Below are 16,528 nucleotides of genomic sequence, written 5' to 3'. Positions count from 1 at the left end.
AGCTATGCCAGAAATCTCTGGTCCTCACATTTGGCCTTAACGAGAGTGCAAAAAGAGGAGGACCAGGACTGGTGGGTTTGGAACACTCTCCCTCTCCATCCGAGGCAGGAAAGTTCAGAACTTGCTTTAAAAAAAAGCTTAAAACCTGGGTGTTCACTCTGTAATTTTCTACTTTCTGCTAGACTAGCAGCAGAATACACCCAGGAACATCTGTGCACTCTATAAATTAGTCTTCATCATCATCTTCATCATCATCATCCGTGGAGTTTTGGGGTTAAGGAGAGATGTGGAGTTTTGAACTTTGTTGCCAGTTTAGAGGATTCAGAGCAGGGTAAGGGGTCAGCTGTCAACTGGTGCTAATCAAACCGTTGTCCTGCATGGTCCTTTGCTGCAGCGGGAATGTATTGTATAGCTCACAAGTCAACGTGTTTGTGAATAATTCTTAAAAGTACGCTTGGTAAAACAACAACTTTTACAGGTGTAAGACAGAATTACAAAAACAATGTCTTTGTGACTTGTGTCCTACATTTCTTTTTGTATAAATTATAAGAAAATGAGTTACTCACGTCTATGGTCTGGGTAAAGAAAATTGAGCAATACACTTCCCTTCAACCATGTAAAAAAATTAAGGGCCAGATGTATCAACATTGTATTTTGCGAATCCTTAATAGCAAATTTTACTGTTTAGCTATTATGGACTCACAAAATGCGATGTATGTAGGTTTCGCAAATAAAATTGCAATTCCTACACACTACTTATTTGCGACTCGCAAATAAGGAATGGCTTCCCATTCATTTCTATGAGCCTAGAGGCGCAATTTGCGAGAACCCAATAGGTACTCGCAAATTGTGCATGCAATTTCAAGGATGCAAGGGGGCCAAAAGGACACCCTGTTGCACCCCTGAAATGCATGTATGTACGCCATGTATGTATGTATGTCACATGGCACCTAGAGAAATGCAAAAAAGTGAATTTTTCTAGAAATTTTCAAATGACCATCAATGTGCAGGATATACTTTATAAGTGCCGCTAAATTGTTATTCTCAGAACAATTACAAATATTACTTATATAGTGTATTTCTCAGGAGATATCAGACTACCCTGAAAGTCTCAAATGATCGGACATAAGTGATTTATTCCTAGCAATTTAAACATCGTAATAAATACAATTGAAATGCTTATTTGAGCGCTTAGGGTTACGCACTTTATTAAATCAATGCTCAACTAAACCCTAGGATCTACAAGTTGGATTTGTATAAATTATTTTGCTACATTTGAAGCTTTTTTGTAGGTGTAGTTGAACGATAATTTAGTACTTACAAATAGGAGATGGATTAGATGGCTTGGCTCAGGTAATACTCAATCGGCCAGGTTCAGAGAAGAATCATCTTCGGTAAGTGAGCAAAGTTGCTAATGAAAACCTCTACCAGTGCTAGTCGAGGTACAGCTCGACTACTTTTGAAGAACAGCTTAGTGTACTTGTGTGAGTGCTTGATAATATTTGTGTTGTCTGGCTTAACAGCCTAGTTGTCACCAGACAATTATGTGATCATCACTAGATATGCTTTGACTTCGCACCCACATTTTGGGAGCCAGGAGCACATGTTTAGCTTGGGCTCAAGTTGTGTGATACTAAAAAAAGTGTTTGCCCTCCATGCAGCTGTGGTCATTTTACTTATTTATTCAACTACTTGAGCTTGAACTTTCAGGGGCAATTTAATAGGTCAGGCCTAGTGCCTTTATCATACAATTTCATAAACAGATCAGGCCTATAGCCATAATCATTGGTTTGCCATCATATCCAACTGAGTCCTGTATGGAGTATAGGCTTCGTCACAAGCCAAAAAGTGCAATAAAACCACTATTTTTAGTGAAAGCATATGCATTCACAAATCCTGTAATCAGGAGAACCAACATGTGGATTAAGTCTAAGCCCTTCTCTCAAAACTGCTTTAAATTACCAGATAATTTATGGTGTTTGTCTTTTTCTGGGAGCAGCACAGCATTGAGGAATATACTGCAGTTCTAGCATACACCCCTTACAATATTAACTTTAAACTTCTGATGTCAGATTTGTGTTTGAGAGCAGTATGGGATACACAGGATTACACTAATCTACATGGATTTTTCGGTCTGGTTGGCCAGTGCAACTGTTGCCTAACGTTATGTGATCAACAAAAAAGAACCTTCAATGTACTACTGAGAGAGGCGCTTAGGCTTCATCCACTTGTTGATGCTGCTGAGAACAGGATTTGATTTTGTCGAATTTATGTGTTTTCACTTAAAAGACTGCTAGCATTGCTTAATCTCTACACAGGTCTCAGTTGGTTATGGTGGCATGTCAATGATTATAGCTATAGGCCTGATCTGTTTATGAAATTAAATGGTAAAGGAACTAGACCTGATATTTTATTGTGAAAAAGCGTACGTTAAAGTCAATATTCATTAAATTGCGAATTAGTATTATACTATATTAAGACCTACTGATTAGTTATTTGGTAATTGGAAACTCATTGATTACCTTGCCAATGTTGGTTACCCCTTGTGACAAACCATGGATACAGATGTTTTGCTCTGTGAGAATCCTTGTTATGCTGGCTAAGGAGAGAGGCAGTATTTTGCTCAGCCAACTATAATTTTGTATTTCTTTCTAATTTTATGACTGCGTGCCCAATGGTTGCCTTGTGGAAATGCTTACACTCAAAACTGTAGCCCTGAGCTATAGTAACAAGCTATAAGCCTAACTGGTGCACTGGTAAACATTTTGTTTTTATTAATTTTGTTTGAGTTTTTAAAGTACAAAGACAAACATAAGCAAAATACATCCTTCTAAAATGCTCATTTTTAGGTCTCGCCTGACCCAGCGCATGCGCTGGTCTGGCGAGACTTATTGAGAGGGCTCCAAAAAGTGCTACCGGGCCAGCTTAGAGCTACAGTGCATGTGCGCGGGCGCGCGCGTGCCTCGCTTTACCGCGATTACTTTCACTTTCGCGGCCGCTTTGATGTTTGATCGCGATCATTTTCACGTTCGCGGCCGCATAGCCAATAGGTCTCGCTTTTGGGACCTTATAAGTATTTAGTTATGCAACTGTTGCATGACTAAACACTTATAAGGTCCCAAAGGCGAGACCTATTGGCTATGCCAATGCTTGTTAACCATACAGTTGACATAGTGGAATGTAACTTGCCTGTGAAAATTGGGGAAGGAGAAAGGCGAGAGGACACCCAGCGAATGTAATGAAGAGAAGAACCACATTCAGAGGTTGTGTCGTTGCACCCTATAGTGTCCCCCTGTATTGCCCCACAGTATCTCTGTGCTTACTAAAGCCTAGTGGGCCAAGCTGTCTGAATAAATGCCATCTGCTGCATCAGCCGCAGCTTCCCTTATCTCCACTCGTGCTCTCAAATAGGCTTCTAAGGGGGCTCAGATGTCCTTGGAATGGAATCCCACTGGCATTAATTCTGAATAGGCTGACAGTTGCTCGTGGCAGTAAGCTGCACCTAGAAGCCACCCATCCCTCCGTGGTGTCGGTCTCCGACACCATTGCATAGCAATCTGGTGTCTTGCCAACAGCAGGAGCATCGCCATCAGCCTACATGCCTCCGGCGAGACATACTTGACATAACCTAGCAGTGCAACACACAGCAAGAGCTAAAGCACATACCCAACAATACTCTCTATAGTGTCAATGACTGCCAACCTATATTGTTGTATTTGGTGGCAGTCTCACACAAAATTAAGGAAGTCCGAAGTGGGCATCAAGCAGCGCAAATATCATCCATCCTTGAACATGTCTATTTTGGGAAATCTCACGGGGGTGTGGAATAGTCAATGCAATAATTTGAAATGAACTAGCTGCAATCTGTATTTAGGGGAGAGGGGCCTGGACTGAGAGCAGCAGTACCTCAACTGTTCATTGGTAGAAGGGAAAGCCTTGTCTGACTCCAATTCTTGTCTAGCGCGGGGAAGCACACCGGTGAAGTTGTCTGCATTTTCGCATATAGCCTTGTTACTAATGTGCGCGAGGAGGGGGTCAAAAAGTAGTGTCAATGACCTGGAACATGAGGAGGCTGCGGGAAAGGAGTCATGCAGCATTCTAAGTGCAGCGTGCAATTAGTAGTACATAAATGTGTTTCGCAGGGTTACACTAGGTCCCTGGAGGGCCTCTTGTGGTGTAACAAAGGTTCCCGTGAGACAATTTGGACCCGTTGATACAGAAATTTACCAGGTTTGGGGGTTTGACAGGGTTTACCATAAACTGGGCTGAGTCCATTTGGTTCCCCCTGACATAGGTAACTGAGGAGTTTGTTCCAGAGTATCCACTCAGATGAGCCAGGGAGTTGTTGTGATATCTGGGATATGACTGAGCTGAAGCCTGGATTACCTTTGGAGAGACAACTATGGTTGCCTCATGACGTGGCTGGTGGAACGAGTGGAGGTCTGACACAGGCTGTCATTGTCCTTAATTGGCAGGTTTGCTATTACCAAGATGGTGGTGCTGCCCAACTCCCTCAACTTGTTTATAAATGTACCGCTCCCACTGACATTGGTTTTCCATCAGAGACTCTGGTCGTACCTGGTGACTCTTGTGTGGGCTGGCAGACTACCCTGCATTGCCTGGGAGGTGTTGACACTTCCATTCGAGCAGGGAGCACTGCGGGCACCGGACATGGATCCATATTATTTTTTGTGCGCCGGCACAGTTTGTACACTATTGGCTTTTCCCCATGCAATTTATGGTGCAAACAGCATCGGAACAGGATCATATTGCACCGTGTCCTCTTCCGATGGTACTCTACTTGGCGCCTAAGCACCCTTAATCACAAATAGATACAGTGACCTGGAATGACCTGCGATGGCGTGCACGGCTGGGCGCCCTATATGCTCCTTCAGTGCTGATAATTGGTCATCCCTCCATGCCTATCACACTTGATGCAGTCCCCGGTTCAGTTTGCACAGCAAACAGCTCACATCTATGAGGGAGTATATGTGGAGGGAACCTTTGTTACACCGCAAGAGGCCCTCCAGGGACCTAGTGTAACCCTGCGAAACACATTTATGTACTACTAATTGCACGCTGCACTTAGAATGCTGCATGACTCCTTCCCCGCAGCCTCCTCATGTTCCAGGTCATTGACACTACTTTTTGACCCACTCCTCGCGCACATTAGTAACAAGGCTATATGTGAAAATGCAGACAACTTCTCCCTCTGTACAACTGCCATGCCTACATGAAACTAATTCAGGTTGTCTTGCAGTTTGGCAATATAATCGCTGGCCCAGGGCTTGTGCAACAGATTGGCTAAGGTTTCCCTACTCCATCACCCTCTCCATATCTCCAAGTGCTTGCCTCCTTCTCCAGATAGTGGCTGTCCCTCTGCGCTGCCTCCTTATAGTATGCTAACTTGGCCTCAATGGCCGCCAGTACAGGCAGTGAACAGTGCTCAAAGTATAGAAGCTCCAGCGCCCAGATCTCAGCCTCAAGGCGTCTCAGCTCACCAGGCAGTGCCTTCAACACCCGTCTGCTTAGCTATACAGACCCATTGTGCCACAAATTTGAAGGCCTCCTATTAGACCTGGCACCATTGGCGTGAGTCTCCCTTCCATTTTTTTCGCTGTGCCTCCTCTGTTTTTATGGTAATAGATGCTCTGGGCGCTGCGCCACTGCCATTCAGTGCCGCAGCGCGGATGCTCCCTGTATAAAGATGACATATGAATTGGTGTACCTCTGATTGGCTTATTTGGTCTACCTGTTAGTCCCTAGTAATGTGGCCTGTGTGTGCCCAGGGCTGGTAAACGAAATGCTGCTGGTGGGCCTGCAGCGCTGATTGGCGCCACCCACAGAGGCAGCCTGTAAAGTGTGTCTCAGACCTGCCACTGCAGTGTCTGTGTGCAGTATAGAACTGCCATCTTGGCTGTGAAGTGCACCCACTTCCCAGCCCCTGAACCTTCCCTTGGCATCATGTAAGCCACCCCTATGGTAGGGTGCATTGTATGTGTAAGGTAGGACATGCTCTGATGTGTGTAACATGTCCTGGTAGTGAATTACACCCAATTTTGTTTTTCACTACTGTAAGGCTACCTGTTCTCCATAGGCCAGAATGGGAGGTTTGGCTATTACATTCTTTAGTCCTAACTGACCCATAGAACATGGTAGAAAAACGAATTTAGTATGCCTGAGCTCAGAATATTAAAATACATTTTTTAGTGAAGTTTATTTTTATATTCTGTGTTTGAAAGTACCACTTTTAGAAAGTAGGTATTTTCTTGCCTAAGCCTTCCAGTGTGCTCTGCTGTTTTGTGTATTGGCTGTCTGGTTTTGGAGGGACAGGGCAGGCTGAGTCAGACCTGGGTTGAATAGAGAGATCTGCCTTGGAGTGAGGGGAGGGGTAGCTCCTGCACTTGAATAGGGCTGTGCCTGGCAAGGTGAATGCTGGCTCCACCTCCTACTGTGCGTCTGAGGGCAGACCCCCTCTTTCTGAAAAGAAGGATGCAGCCTGGTAAACAAAGTGCTCCAGGGCTGGGCAGAACTGGTTCTGGCTGGGTTCAGTGACTTGTAGCTTCTGAGAACAAAGACTTTTGGGGTATAAATATCTGTGCTGAAACCCCTACAATTGGTATTGCCCCTGGATCTCAAGACCAACCTCTGTCTGTGGAACTGGAGAAAGCAGCAGGAGAGGACTGTCCTGGTGTTGTGTGCTGTTCCCTGGATTGGCCTGCAGTAGTTTTCATTGGACTGGAAAAAGGAGGGAAAAGGAGCTGTAAGAGAACTTTTTCATCTTGAACCTGCAATCACCCAAAGGCTAGAGAGAGAACTAGCTCCCTGACTGAAGTCTCAGGACCAGTAGATTTCATTTTCGTCACTAAGGCCTGTTAGCGAGCCGCCGCAGCCAAGGAGCATCAAGAAAATCATCGCATCATCGCATCGCTGCCGCTGAGAGCTCGCTGGCCTGATCATCTCCCCGCACGTTTGAGGCCCGAAAATCATCGCTACAGCCGCTAAGCATCAGGAAAATCGTCGCATCACTGCCGCTGAGGGCTCGCTGGCCTGATCATCGCCCCGCAAGTTTGCGGCCCGAAAATCATCGCTACAGCCGCGGAGCATCAGGAAAATCGTCGCCTCGCTGAGGGCTCGCTGGCCTGATCATCGCCCTGCCCGGTTGCGGCCCCCAAAATTGTCGCTAACCCCAGTTAGCGAGCGGCCGCGACCAAGAGCGTGAGGAAAAACATCGCTAACTCGCCGGAGCGGCATTTTTTATGGATTATTGGACAACATCTCACTGTGAGTAAAAAGGGTCGCAGAGACCATTGCCCTGAACTGAGCTTTGCATTCTCCATTGGAACTATTTTTGCAGCATCCAGAGAGAATTATTTTTGTACAGTATTGTGGTTTCCTCGTTATTTGGTCTTGTGATATGTCTCTATATAAAGATAACTATTTTTTTTATACCTACCTGTGTTGTGTCCCTTTGTAGTGTTTCTCACTGTATTACTGTGTATGGTCATAAATGCTTAACACACTGCCTCTGAGATGAGCCTAACTGCTCGTGCTACATTACCACAGGGTGGAGCAGGGGTTGTCAAAGTGGTGCAGCCCTTCACTCTGACTAGAAAGAAGGGTCCCTGCTTAGACAGTGGCCATCCACTGCCAACCAGAGACCCCCATTTCTAACACCTCCCATAGTGTAAAATATGATGCAACTGATTGTTCATTATGCTAAAAAAAAAGCCTACCTTGGCACTCCTTACTGCCTCACAAGATACCTTGTGTTGCAGGGCCCCAGGAGGAAGCTGTCATGTGAAGGCACGCTCAGGGCAATCCAGCGGGCACATTTTGAGCAGAACCAGTGTGTGGTAAGACAACCCCCTCTGCAAGTGATCTACCCTGGTGGGCCAAGCATCAATATCATGCGTAGTAAGCCAATATTCAATTCATGACCATCTGGAGTGCGTCGATGTAATGCATGTGCCCTCCATGTCTCTCATATGTCTTGTGAACCAGAGGTCTGAGAGGTGTTAATCAGCCATGAGAAGGTGTAACTGGGCTTCTTCTTTTGGGTGTGAGTGCTGGGATTCACTGTAGTGATCAGAGACGGGGTAAGCGGCAATCCTGCTTGTTGTAGCAAAAAGCACATTTTGGAGAGAAACAAGAACATCCGGTCATTGACGTGTGCAAGTAATCAGTTGGCACGAGCCGACTGAATACTGAATACTTCCACACGTCAATGACCCTCTTATCATTAATATACATGATGCCCTGAGGAAGCTCCATGGCCAGACGGCCAATGTAAGGGGTGAAACACGTGTTGGCTGTTTATTTAAATACTCTTTGCCTTATGGATCTGTGATCCATTGCCGCAGCGCATTACTCTGAATTCTGGAAAGAGTCAAGTACCACAAAGATCTTCACATAGAGCAATCAACTGGAATTTTTCCTGAAATAAGAGTAACGATTCTTAGTTGTTCTGGAACACTGTCAAACTCTACCTGTAAGCCCTGATGCCACTGACTAAGGCAGATTAATGTTGGATAAACTGCCCTGGCCGGCAGAGCCTGACACAGTGGCGGCCATCTTGCAATCAGGCTCACTTGTGCCCCCTTGGTAAATACTATGTGCCTTCCACTCTGCAAACTCTGGGAGTTTTCACTGGGATGATTCTTATCATGCCGGTTGAGAGGGGTTTCATATTTTTTGCAAGCTGTATATTTCTACATACTATATTTTATAACTGTATACATAATGGTTGCCAGTTTATGTGCACTTGAATAGGCCTGTGTTGGGTAAGGTGTAAAGTCAATCATAAAGGTAAAGGGCTTTATTGGTTCAATTGGGAAAGTCATGCCAGATGTTATAGGTTTGAGCTGTTTATTATGAAACATTATGACAAAGCTAATTGACCTGATCTACTAATTGTGAAAAGCACTTGTTGAAGACAACAGGCTCTTAAGAATGGATTGTTATTATACTGTGCTGCAACGTGCAGGCAGGTATTTTGTTACATGGAATTGCACAGATTACTGTAATAGATAAGGTTTATGGTGTTGATGATTTACCCGAACAAACAGTGAGGAAATGCACTACAATAATCCTTTTTAGGTTCTCCTTGGAGAACTGCAAAACTTTTGTATACATTTGAACTTTTATGATGTTTTGCTGGATGGTTGCCCTGTAGTAAGTTATACTCAGTAAAGTAGCCTTGAGTTTGTTGTAGTGACATGTCAATGATAAGTCTCTAGGCCTGATTCTTTATTGTGAAAAGTTACAATGAAGGGCAGAAGGCCTGGCATATTAATTGTGAAGAACATATGTTAGATTAAATTGGCATTTAAGGGTGGATTGATAGGTTTTTTGTGACGTGGAATCTCACGGATGACCTCAGTATGCATGGGTTTTGGTGTTGAATACCCCCTCTGACAAACCATGGATATTGAAACCTTGCACTGTGAGATTTCTTGCTTAGCCTTGTAATCCTTGTTTAGCCCTTTTTGGAGAGACAGTCTTTTCCATTGCCAACTGTAATTTTGTATACATTTGCACTTTCATGCCGGAATGTCTGAAGGCTGCCTTGTGGACAAGCTTGCGCTCAGCACAGTGCGACTGATTTGGTTATAGTGACACCCAATGATAACAGCAATAAACTTCAATTGGTGTGCAAAGAAATGTTATGCTAGATGCTATGGGTCTGGCCAGTGTATTATGAACAGTTATTAAAAAGGCAGTAGGTCTGGTTTGTTTATTGTGAAAAACATATGGTAAATTCAATAAGCCTTTAACAGTAGATTGTTGTCACATTATGTTACAGTCTGTAGTTATGTTATAATAAATGTAGAAAATGAAGAAGGCCTACTCATGTCAACGCAAGCATTAGCAAAACGTTGTGCGCAGATATATGTATCAAAAGAGAGATACAGGCCTACGCTTTCTGCAAAAGTAGAATAGGAAAGCAGCACAAAATGGAGTCGAGTCCCCGGGGGGGGGGGGGGGGGGGGACAGGGGAGGGGAGCTGAGGTGAGCTTCAATAGAATAGAGAAATATAATTAGACATAGTAGAAATGGAAAGTTGCAGGACCACATTCAGAGAACACGTCTCTGAGAAAATATGTAGATAAGGTAGCACGGAGGCACAGATAGGTGGGAGATTAGGCCTTGTAGAGCAGTAGATATGTAGGGAATAGGGTATTGCAAGACTGCAAAGCAACCAGCCAAGGACAACCGGTAGTGCAAGTGGTTGCGTGGAAGCATAACGAAAATAACACATGCATCTGTCACACATTTCATAAACACATGATTAGCTTCTTTTGCTGAAACTCTTATCTTCTGATATAATGTTGTGCTTAAGCAGATGCATTATTGAATATGCAACTATATGACATAATTACACTCACAAGCTCAGATTCCAGTTCCACTGAGCTGTCTGATCTTCCATGCGTGCATTATTAAACTTTATATTATATTGCCAAAAGAAGTTGTGTCGTTGTTTCTTTCATCCGGCAATAGTTAAATATGTGTTTACATGTAATCTCACAGATTACCATAGTAGGCAAGGGTTTTGGTGTTCGTCACCCACTCTGAAAAATGTAGGGAACAGAATGTCAAGGTGCTAAATCTTGTTGGGCCCTTTCATGAGGGGTTGTATATTGTAATTTTGTACATGTTTATAATGCTGCAACTGCATAAATAATAGCTGACAGTTTATGCGAACTTCATTAGTCCTATATTGTACATAGTTTTAAGCCACTTGTAAAGGTAAGAGGCCTTATCGGTTCACTGGGAAATATTCTTTAGGTGTGAGCTGTTTATAAAGAAAAATTATGACAAAGCAAGTAGGCTTTCTTAATTTGAATCGCACATCTTAAAGCCAAGTGGCTTAATGGAAAATTGTTATTATGCTGTGTTGAAGCATGGAGGCAGATATTCTCACAGATTACCTCGGTAGGCAAGGGTTTTGGTGTTGGTGACCCACCCGAACAAACCAGGGGGGTAGACAATTTGCACTATGGTAAAACTGATTAGGCTCTATTAGTAGGGATTTATATATTTTTGGACAACTGCATTTTGTACATATTTATTAATTCATTATTGTATAGCTGATGGTTGCCATGTGTGAAGGCCTATAACCAACATCGAAGATATGAGTTGCTACGGTGACAAGCCAATGATAACAGCTAGAGGTCTGACTGGTAGACTAGGAAAAAAATGTATCCGATGCAATAGATCTGATCTGTTTATTCTAAACAGTTATGATAAGCTGAGTAGGATTGCCATATTAATTGTGAACACACATATGTTACAGTCAATACGTATGTAAGGGTGGATTGCTATTTCTCTATGTTACAGCCCACCAATAAGTATTTTGTTAAAGGAAATGTCACAAATTACCTTTGTTGGGAAGCATTTTGGTTCTGGCAACCCCCAAGGGGAAAATATTTGCACTATAATAATTCTTGCTAGAATATCTTCTTAGCAATTTGCCAGGATCTTGTAACAAAGAAAATCATTAAAAAAATCATCTATCCATATATATGTATCCACATAGGTACAGAGAGGGCCTTTGAATCATCTGTGTTCTGCCATTGGTCTGTCTGATTGTCATTTACACTCTGCTTCCATCCGTCACAGTGTACTGCATGGGGTAATGGATCAGTCCACATTTGTCATTGGCTCTCTTTCACTGTGAACAACAGTATTTTCTGCTTACATTTGTACATCCACATGAAAATGAGAGGGCTTCCTTGTCATTGCTGGTTGGCCATCCTTTAGTTTTCATTTTTCTCTTTTTATAGTTCCCCTTTTATTTCTTTGCTTCTCCTCTTTTTGATTGAATATTTCATAAGACAATACTATAGCTCTCCAGGCAGTGCTTATGAGTTACTTGGTTGCTGCTCAATCCATCCGCAATCTGCCACATCCAATGTGGCCACCACCTCTAAACCAGGAGACCATGATGGAAAGCTGTTATCCATAGGGTATCATTGCTTTACCTTTACAAGACGGCCAACACCTTGCTTCTAAATGTGTCGGCCATGCTGGAATTTTAAAACAATGATGGACTATTTACATTATCTCTGCAAGACAGGTGTCCATTGCTAAACGTAGTTGTTTAGTTCTGTTATTGGAAGCATTTTCCCACTGTGCTTAAACAGCAGCAGGTTTTCTTTGTTGTACTTGTGTTCTTTTAATTTATTATGCATGTGTTGTTGAATTTGTGTGTGCTTCATTGAGATTGTGTCAGAGGGTGAATGCAAGGAGGAGTCAGTGGATGGATGAATAGATGTATGAGTGCAAGGATGAGTGACAGAGTACATGTATGATGACTTATTGAGTGTCTAAGCCTATCTCTGACATGAAAGATACTTTCATTCATAAATCAGACCAATTGGCATTGCCAACGCTTGTTTAAAAGGAAGGTGTGTGAGATCCCTCTGTGAGAGGGCAATGCCTTCATTGACAAGGTTTTAAGAACAGAAAATAAAACCGCTCCAGAACCTACTTGCAGATGCTTGGACGTCACAGTGAAGTCTTGATTGCTACTGAAACTCATAACATCTGATTTGGGTGCATCTGAGCCGATTCAGTAATAATAGCCTGTCCCCAAATGTAAATCTACCATTTTGGAAATGTTGGCATTCATTTGTGACCAGAGTAATTCTTGAATTAACAATACCTTTTTAAAATTATTGTAGATGTTATGTGTTTTAACTTTACATCAAAAATAAAAAAATATATATATATTTGTACCTGAAAGAGTGACGTTGTTCCAAAGAAATTAAACTGTATTTTTGAAACGACGTCTGGAATGTGATGTTTCAGTGATCCAGGTAGAAACATAAAATCCGCTTCCAAGTTCAATGGAATATAATGCATGAGGATCTGTGGAATAAAAGGTTTACATCATATTATGTCCATGGGATTCTGCTTGCGGGTATTTTTCAAAAACGTTACATCAAATTTAAAAGCAAGATAAAGACATGTTCTTGCATTTACTAAGAGGTGTGCTCAGAGTTCAATGACAAAGGCAAGAGATTGGGAAAACGTAAATCAAATTTTTTCCACATACCTTTTCAGTATCTGCAAATGAACAAGGGAAATTGTGTTTGTAAGGACCTGGTTACTGTTGATGTACCACTGCCTCTCATTGGAACGTGTCTGGTTTTCCTAGACCTGGTTCCAGGCGCGGGAACACTTAGCCCAATTCTACTGGTCATAAAATGATGCTGATCGGGGCGTGGCTTGGAGCTCCACGTGAATGGCAGCGTTCGGGTAACGCTCGCCGAGACGGGCCGAGATATCCGCATACTGTGGTTTACCTTTTACTTTTGGTGAGCTGTTTCGCACGTCGGAGGATGCCCTGACCTTCACCGCTCCTATTTTGTGAGTCATTGCTGCCCGTATATCCAGATATTCAATGCGCCGCGCTCGGCCTTTCTGAGGCACTGAGCGCGGCCGCCATCTTGACTGTGAAATTCCGTTTATGAAGCGGCACTCCGGTGAGGAGAATTAAAGCGCACTTGTGTTTAAGGTATTTCTTTTTCCTTATGGCATTTTCGGCATCCAGCAACATGCGGCTATAATACCTACAAAGCCTTTTTGGCGAACTTTCTTTGCCTGTGAAAGATTCTTTATGGCTCGTTATTGCTCTTTTCAGCTTTGCTCCTGGCGAACTATGTTCTGGAAGTCAGTTTTTGGCACAACACCAATATCTTAATTCCTTTAGATCTGAACAGATTACTCTCTGTAATGCATTTTTGTTGGACTCAGTTCTTTTTACTCTGTCCTTGCTGTTGCGTCTAAAAGAAGCTTTGGCTCAAGGGATTGTCTCTTGTGAAGTGTATTCAGCTGCTGTTTTTTCAGACCCTATACAAGCTTTTTATATCTTAAAGGGGCGAAAGTTACACCTGTCAAGGCTTTCACAGAGGACAATCTGTCTCAGTCATTCTACAGCTATGAAAAAAGACTGCCTGTGCTGAACTCGAATCACGCATTAATATCTTTTCACAGGTTGTAGTTTTGTTTTCACCAGATTACAGTATTAATAGGTCTTAGCGTATCATCTTTGTGTCTTTTTTATGGGAAGATTGAGGAAGCTGGGATCCTCTACGCCACATATCACCCATACATTCATTAAGAATTCTAGAATATTCTCTGAATTCGCTAAGATGGAAAACTCGCTTACTCCTGCTTCTAAGGCGTTCCCCTTCTCTGAACGCAAGTACTTCTACAAATGGTAAGGTCACCACCAAAAGACTCAAGAAGGATCCACCTTCTCCAACAAATGCTTCCTTGCCTGTATCCCTAGAAGTACTATTAGAAGAGATAGGGGCACTTCGCCCCTTCATGGAAGATACTTCCACCAAGCAGCAGTTCTTAACGGAGAACTGGTCTCAGATGAATGAGCATCTTACTACAGTTGAGCAGTGTCTCCTCCTTTTCTCACACACATGAGAAAGTCAATACTCTTCAGTCTCAGACTGCATCGCTACAGCAACAGGTCGAAGATTTGAAAAACAGAAATAGAAGAAATTTGCTTCGCATTTATGGTTTGCTGGAAGGCTCGGAGGGGTCAGACCCTTTATCTTTCTTCAATTCTTTTCTTCCTAAATTGCTGCATTTGCCTGAAGGAACTTCACTCAAAATTCAACGAGCTCACAGACTTGGCCATCAACACGCTGACACCTCCTCTTCTCGGAGACCGAGAGGGGTCATCATGTACTTTCTCGAGTATACGGATCTACTCAAGGTACTTTCAGCAGCCAAGTCTATTCAACGTATTTCTTGGTCAGTCTCTACATTATTTTTCACTCAAGATTATGCTAGATCTACAGCTAACAGGCGCAAAGAATTTTTGAATATGAGACCTGCTCTACGTACTATGGGTGCCAGATATGGCCTCTTCCACCCCTGCCTTTTCAAGGTGACCTATAACAATAAAACGACGACCTACGAAGATCATGTCAAGTTGCAGAGTATCATCAATTTCAGCAAAACTGACTCTATGGAGGTTTCTGGTGCCTCCTCTTCTCAAGTTGTTTAATTGGTTCTCATGTCTAATATATTGCATTCTCTTCTTGTTTTTCATTTGTTCTAGATACTAGCGTTTAATGTTTCTATTTAAAATATTTGTCTGTTCTTAGCCGTTTGTTCTGTTGGTTCTTGTTTTTTGGTACAGTGTTTATATTATACTTGTTCTATTTTCCTGTAATGATAAATACTGTTGTCGTTTTTTTTCCCTTTCTTCCTTACAGGTCCCTGGATATGTACACCCACCATGTACCCTCACCTTATTTGATTTGTTGTGGTTTGTTCTCATCCTTGTTTCGTTGAGTTTGGACGCGCCATTCGTTCCTCGTGGCTTCACGTATTCCCACTCCTTTGTGATGTCTTTTGAATTAGGTATGTTGTGTCTTTTTCACTGTCCTTATTTTTTTCCCTCTTTTTCTTTTCTTCACGTTTCCTATTCTTGTATCACAACTTCTTCTCCCACTTCCTTCTTTCCTTTCCTCCTTCTTCTGGTTCATTATTCTATTCTCACTTGATTATTTACCTTAGTTATCTTTCTCTATTGTCTCCCCTTTTTCATGATCTTCATCCTTCTTCTTTTTTCTCTTCTCCTTTTTTCTTCTTGTTGTATTTTACCTTTCTATCTAAATTTTCCACTTCCTTTTTTTCTTTACTTCTTTTCTCTAGCTCACTTTTATATCTATTGTTCTTAATTTTTCTTAATTTATATATTTTATGCCCTTACAGTTGGAATGTTACAAATCATATCTTTTGTTCTCCGAAGGTTCTTTTGGGCCTTCCTTTCCTTGTTATTTTATTGTTGTTTTCATGTCATTGAAATTCATATCATGGAATGTCAGAGGTCTGAATTCTCCCATCAAACAACAACGTGTATTAACACATTTATCCAAGTGAGGAGCAGGTATTGTATGCTTGCAGGAATCCCATTTAAATGCTATAGAATCTTTTAAGTTGAAGAAGGGATGGGTCGGGAATGTCTGTTTTTTCTCCAGGTGATGGTAAACACAATGGTGTTATTACTCTTTGTCACAAATCGTTAAATATTAATCTGCTTTATCAACAGTCTGATGATGAAGATAGATGGTTATATACGAAATTACAAGTGGGGGGTGTTCCATTATCCTTGTTTAATGTTTATGCACCCACCAATGGAGACCCCCTGTTTTGGTCTTCTTTATCTCACCAAATATCCTCATGTATTGATGATAACTTTATCCTCGCTGGAGATTGCAACCAAGTGATGGATCCCTGTACAGATCGAAATTCACTGATCTCTTTTAAACCTCACAAAGCTCATAAACTATTCATTCAAACCATTCAACAATATAAACTCATTGACGCCTGGAGAATTTGTAACCCCACTACTAGAGAATTCACGTTTTTCTCCCCAGCCCATCAAACTCAATCCAGATTGGATTATTGTTTTGTTTCACACAATATGTCCCAAACTTTAAGAAGCGCTGATATTGGATCTATTCTGATTTCATATTATGCCCCTATTTCCCTT

The 16,528-nt window shown here is 42.2% G+C and overlaps 1 protein-coding gene across 1 annotated transcript in view; it reads right to left on the bottom strand.

Annotated features, from left to right (window-relative positions):
- The window catches only part of ADGRG4 (adhesion G protein-coupled receptor G4), a 1,724,535-nt gene that overhangs the window by 609,324 nt on the left and 1,098,683 nt on the right, over window positions 1–16,528 (bottom strand). The window contains exon 18 of the mRNA XM_085607949.1: window positions 12,742–12,873. Within this exon, the coding sequence (XP_085464075.1) occupies window positions 12,742–12,873 (132 nt within the window). The remainder of the gene's footprint in view (window positions 1–12,741; window positions 12,874–16,528) is intronic.

This window comes from Triturus cristatus, chromosome 5_2 (assembly GCF_964204655.1).
Source record: "Triturus cristatus chromosome 5_2, aTriCri1.1, whole genome shotgun sequence".
NCBI lineage: Eukaryota > Metazoa > Chordata > Amphibia > Caudata > Salamandridae > Triturus > Triturus cristatus.
This window is presented reverse-complemented; position numbering and strand designations above follow the sequence as displayed.